This window comes from Pteropus medius, unplaced genomic scaffold (genome assembly GCF_902729225.1).
Source record: "Pteropus medius unplaced genomic scaffold, Ma_sr-lr_union100, whole genome shotgun sequence".
NCBI lineage: Eukaryota > Metazoa > Chordata > Mammalia > Chiroptera > Pteropodidae > Pteropus > Pteropus medius.
The window spans coordinates 853,320-859,319 of record NW_024356333.1 but is presented as its reverse complement, the minus strand read 5'-3'; the positions used below and the strand labels follow the sequence as shown (position 1 = coordinate 859,319).

General features: G+C 48.3%; 1 protein-coding gene across 1 annotated transcript in view; it reads right to left on the bottom strand.

Moving 5' to 3' along the window:
- Positions 1-6,000, bottom strand: part of KMT2C (lysine methyltransferase 2C) — a 208,530-nt gene that overhangs the window by 15,552 nt on the left and 186,978 nt on the right. Inside the window, exons 44-50 of the mRNA XM_039861293.1 lie at positions 5,245-5,457; positions 4,398-4,562; positions 2,842-2,983; positions 2,550-2,697; positions 1,110-1,288; positions 880-1,016; positions 8-59 (exon numbers count right to left, since the gene is read on the bottom strand). Of these exons, the coding sequence (XP_039717227.1) occupies positions 8-59; positions 880-1,016; positions 1,110-1,288; positions 2,550-2,697; positions 2,842-2,983; positions 4,398-4,562; positions 5,245-5,457 (1,036 nt within the window). The remainder of the gene's footprint in view (positions 1-7; positions 60-879; positions 1,017-1,109; positions 1,289-2,549; positions 2,698-2,841; positions 2,984-4,397; positions 4,563-5,244; positions 5,458-6,000) is intronic.

Below are 6,000 nucleotides of genomic sequence, written 5' to 3'. Positions count from 1 at the left end.
CTGTTAGGAATGCGGACGTGGAGAAGATCGGAAAACGCAGCCACAACGCTGCTAATGTTCTGGAACAAAAGGGCAAATCCCGTGTCATGACCCAGTGACCGCCGGAAAAGTCACACTCAGGGTAACTGCTACTGGCATGGGACGTGCCGTGCGAGCAAATCCAACAGCTTTGCAGACTTGGAAGTCTCAGAAAAAAAGATTTTTAATGGACCAATATTCTAGTAAAGCTTTCAGCAACTGAAATCCTCATAAAGGGACTCGAGGGAGCATGAAGCTATTTTAGATATCTTAACATCTGAGTTGTAAAGGACACGACCACAAGGAACGAGCGAAACCTTGTCTGTGTTTGCAGCTGGTCAGAAGCTCCTTTCAGGCAGGCGGAAATCTGAAACAGTCCGTGAACAGGGTCACAGCTACGTTCTGTTGACGACCAAAGAATCACGCCACTGGACTAGTTTGGTTGCCAATGAAACGTCTTCGCAGAATTGAGTTAAAAAGATATTCCTCAGCAACTGCCTAGTGTTTGATGTGAGCAGCTGCTACCTGAACGTTTATCTTGCTTCCCTAAAACTTTCTTGTTCTTCATTTTCTATATGTAAACAGGTACTGAAAGGTTTCTCTCTAAAGACTTCTCCGAGGGTACCCCTCTAATTATGAGGGAGAACGCCTCCGACTTCACTTTGCCTCTCCACCTTGACTTGGGCTGTGATGAATTCAGTGCTTGTTTACAGTACTGAAAAGTGGCCTCAGTGTCTGCTGTGACTATCAACCAACCTCTTATCCTGGGTGACCCTGCGGACACACTCCACGGCAAGACACCTGGCATCCCTTTAAAAATGGGACACAGGCCGTACCGTTAAAAACCCATCTGATCTTTACCTCAGCGGCTGTCGGATGCAGAGTAATTGCCACAGATATAAGACCCGACCGGGGACCATTTGGGGAAGAACCAAAAGATGGTGTGAAAAATAAAGTGCCCGGCTCAGTTTTGATGTCATTCCGTCTAGATTCTGAACCTAAGAGAGAAAAACAAAACGGGGCATCAGTGGAGCGAGGCCCCCGCAGCCCAGCTGCTGCGGCGGGATTGACGCGGCCAGGTGTGTGCCCACCTTTCCCAGCCGTGCTGGGGAGAATCGGGATGATGGGCGACGGCACCGGCTCTGGGGGCTCCTCTTTGACCAGTGACAAATCCGGGTATCGGGTCACTTCCATCCCAACCACACTCTCGGGAGAGGACGAGGGGACAAAGCTGTCAGGAGTGTCCCGCTCGCCTCCGTGGTCCTGGATCCTGCGTGAAGAAAGAACACGACCGTCAACACGTGCAAACCCGCCGCCGGGCCCACCTGTGCCAGCCCGGGGACAGGCCGGAAATTTGGAAAAGCTAAGTGGCATCTTCAACTACCGAGTCACTTCAGTGCTCGGCTTCCTTCTGACTGAAGCGTCAGCATCCGGGGTTAGAGGCCTGCCCGAGAAGGGAGACGGTCAGGGCGCCGCACAGCACACGTGCGACGTCCCAGAGCAGACGCAAGGGCGCGCGTGGGGCTAGAAAGGGCAGCGCCCACGGCCGGCGGTCACGGGCAGCCGTCACCCCCACGCAGAGCCCTCCGCGGACAGCACAGCTGTCCGGAGGCGCTGCTTTGTCTCAGGATGGGAGAAAACTGCATGGCTTCAAAGGCCTGTTTTCCTACTGACAAAGTAAGGTGAGGAAAAGCAGAGGCTGGCCCCGCCCATGGAGCTAGAGGTTACCAAGGCAACCGGCGCTGCAGGGCAAGTGTGGTCTGGGTCTCAGGCTAATCGCTGTGGGATCGCCTGTGAACCTGGTGTCGCCAGAGGACCTCAGGAGACAGTCCTGGGCTCCTCGCACGCCCAGGGCTGCCTCCCAGGGCTGCTCCCCAGCCACAGACTAGCGGCTGCTGGCAGGAAGGTATGAGAGGAGAAAAGGAGACCCAGACACGTTTCTCATTAATAAAGGAAGGGACTCGGTCTAAATGACGTCTCAGCAAACAGAGGCTGTCACCCGACTTTCCAAGAAGAGAATAATCTGAGGAGGCACACAAGCGCCTGTCCTGACCTACCAGCGGGGCTGTGATTAGCTAAGGGACACTGACTGTCTCCCAACCAGACCTTTGGGGGCTCAAGAATGGACACAAAAGCTATGAGGCTCTGGACAGGACAGTCCTTTGATTCTCTCCCACAGCAACATTCTCTGACCTTTGGGACGTGTGCAAACATCGACAAACGTCAATTATATCGATAGCTTATAACATAATAATATTTGAAATATTTTGCATAGAGATTCCCATTGCCTTCGCATCTATTCAATTAGTATTTGTTGAACTTCTCATATCATTTAGGATTTCAAAAATTCACTAACATTTTAATAGTAAGAACGTTTGATAAACTGTAAATTCTGAAGAAAATTATTCATCAAATTCTACCCCTTAAATGTTTTTGCACGCTATTCCGACAGACTGTGCTACATACACACATATATCCATTCAAGAAGTAAGTGACAACTGTGAAACACCTGAGAAAAAAGGCACGTCTACCTTAAGTCCTCCTGGTTGTTGTGAGGTGGGGTTGGGAGCGACGCTGGGACGTCGACCGCCTTCGGGCCCTGAGCGAGCGCTCTGGCTAGCAAGTCCTCCTGCGGCCTGAACGGCAGCTGGAACGGTTTGGGTCCTAGACTTTTGGTAACTGGAAATGGAAAGACACAAAACCACGAATAAAGTCAGAACCGCTAAGTGGGCGGAACCTGACAGTCTGACTGCCACTTCACCAGAAACTGCTAGCAAAGGCACACTCCTCAAAGTGCAAAATCGGGAGGTTCATCCGCCCTACCTTCGTGGCTCACTAACACTCCGGCCTTTCCCGCAAGTTCTTCAGTTGTCGCAAAGCCATTTGCCATCTTCTGACAAGCCATAGGAGGTGGTGTAGGAGGAAGAGAGGCAGGGGGTGTTGGAGGATTACTTAAATTATTCTGCTGCAGGAGACCAAAAGATTTTAAATTATATGCTACTGAGCAAATATGCCATGACCTTGCTAAAACTTAGTTCTGTGAATTTTTAGCACATGGAAGCAAGGCTACAGAAATGTAATCAAGGTGCCTCTTCATTCGTAAATGTACACCGAGAAGAAAAATAAATGTACGAGGCCAAAAGGAGGCTTTTTAGTGGAACGAAGCTCATGACTGTTTGGACATACGCTGTCCACGTGCTTCCTTCGCCCAGCTTGAGCGCTCAGCTTTGAAGTTAAGAAGCAAATTTACATCATGCCTGATTCGATTCTACACGACTCTATACAAGTTTCATGGTTGTAGCCAGTGAACGATAGCTTAAATTTTTTTTTATTTGAACCAATAAATTATTAAAAGTTCTCCAAATTTCCTTGATTAAGTTCTCATTAAGATATGCCCCGGTTCTATAAAAAACTTGCGAATGTGTGATCCAAATCCTATCATTGCAGCTCACATCCTAGACATGAGAATCTGGATTCTCCAAAATCCTCTACAAGAAGCAAAAGCTGGAGAAATACGAAAATGACTGAATCATTCAGAAATGTTCTTCCCCTCCAAACATTTCGCACTGCTTCACCTTTGGCATTTTCGGATTAATTGTTGGAATCTACCAATAATCATATGCAAATCAAGTGCAAGGTGAAACTGCAAATCTGGCAAAGACCAAGGATTTCATGAAGAGGATGAAGAGCTGGAGAACAGCTTGCGTCAGAAGAGAAGGCGTTTACAAGAGGCAGGACAGGGTCTAACTGAAGAGCAAAGCCAGCACCAGTCATAAATGCAGCAGCAAGAGAATGATTTTAACATTAGAGTAAGATGAGAAGCCCTCGGGGGATCCAACGATACTTCCAATATCTTTGCAAAAAAAAGATCATTGTACGTAAGTCAGATGTGAAGTTAAGAATGTCTAATAAGGCTATCGTAAAACTTAAAAAAATTATACCAAAAGATAAACTTGACTTAGTTTGATATAATTTTAGTAGTCTCAGAACTAATGCGTAGCTGCAATTAGTAACTGATTAGACAAAATACATATAAAAATTTTTACCGTTTCCTTGTTCAAGGTAAATTCCTAACGACGTTTTTATCCTCACTATTTACTACGAATTTCGATTCATTTTAAGAGTTATAGGGAAATAACTTCTCTACCAGGGAAATACATAATGGGTATTTTTCACAGTTTTTATTCTTACACGAAAATTTCAAACGTTCATGTTAGAAAACACTTCACCCAGTAAAATGTTAGCCTTTGGGTTGGACTGAAGTTTAAATGAGACTTGGAAGATTAGACGTAAACTAGGTGGAAAACAAGACAAGCTCTACCAATGCTGACACGGCATCCAACGAGGAAGTGAGGCGACACCTTGGCAGAGAAACATACCTTGTAGATCAACTGAGAATAGTAATCCGAAACCCCGTCAAGGGTAGCACTGCCAAAAGTTCCTAGCAGCCGGCTCCCACTACTGAGTTGGCCACTGCCATAAGGGAGAAAGTGCGCAAAGTTCACTCCAGTGATCGGTTCCAGTAGAGGGAGCAGAGAGAGCTGCTATTAGAAAACACAGTTGAGAGTGATGAACACGGCAAACACAGGGCGCTTCTCAACGTCTAAGACCCGAGGCGGCTTAGTCAAACGAGACTCGTGAAAAGTGAGACTTAAAAATTTCAAGTATCAAAATGCTAGAATCACGTGAGAGAGACTACGGAATCTCTGAGACATACTTTCTTCTGATCTGTCTTAAAGGGATGCTGCCAGGCATCGAACAAGAAAACACAGTGCTTCTCTTTGCTCGGCAAGAACCAGGGCGTGAACTGAGGCTAAGCACCCGCGACGCCACCCTCGGCGGCTGTCTCCCACCTTCCGCAACAGCTGTGAGGGGTCAGAGCAGCTTACTGCGGGGACACACCAGCAGCTACATTTCTTTGCATCCAGAGGCACAAATAATGCGAAGTTTGTCCTGGTGCTGAGCTGCTCCCTTTGGCCATACGTAAATCCTGCCTGTCACCTGCCACCGCACCCATTTCTCTAACACCCAGTGCCGACAGGACACAGTGCAGTTGTGCAAATAGGAACTCCATCAGGTTCCCCGTTGAGATGTCTTTTATTCCCGTAACTCTCTACTTTAATTAAGAAATGATCACAATAAAGAAAGTTTCGGTTTAACAGGGTTGAAAAATCATTTGATGTTCTCAAAGCCTCGACTTTTTAAAGGCCACTCCAAAAGGCTCACCTGTTTCAGGTGGGTGAAGGTGTCAGCGGTGGAATACATAGCCTGCTTCTCCTCTTCGTCCTTTCTCCTTTTCTTGGAGCGAGGTGCTGCCTTCTCCCCAGTCCTCTGAGTCCGTTTGCTTCGCTGTTTCTTGGTTTCACCTCCTCCCTCTGCTTTTGGCAACTGGCTGTTGCCACATCCAAAACCACCTTGCGTTTGGGCCTCCAAAGTTTGCTACCGTGATTAGAAAGGTTAAGACATAAGTGAGCTGCTAATCTGGGCCCATCCTACGACACACATTCCTAGCACGGGCGCTAAGTCAAGGAGGGAAGACGGGGGCATCGAATGGTCTGTGCCTTGAACTTGTCAACCCTCTTCTGAAACTCTCCTCTCCAGTGTGGAAACCGCAGCAGCCAGCTTGAGGGAAGAGCACAGCCGAGGCACGGCTGAGGTCCGCCTGCCCCGGTGGGCCAGAGTCTGCACAGCGCCCTTGCCGAGTGACTCTGGATCCCCCCGTGAGTGCGTGCAACACTCGGTCTGCAGGGACAACCCAAGGGCTCCAAACAGCCCCACAGCCTATGCCTCTCAGGCGAGACGAGCAGCCAGCCTCCGAGGTCAACAAAAACCAAGGCTGGTCCGTCAGCTTAGCTCGCGATCCTACATCTGACCAAACGGTAACTGCGGTGTACTGCACGTCAGTGACAGAGGCCCCGTGTTAACCAACCTTCCCTTACTTGTCTTCATAATTAAGAACGGAAAATAGAGCAGTCCTCCGAA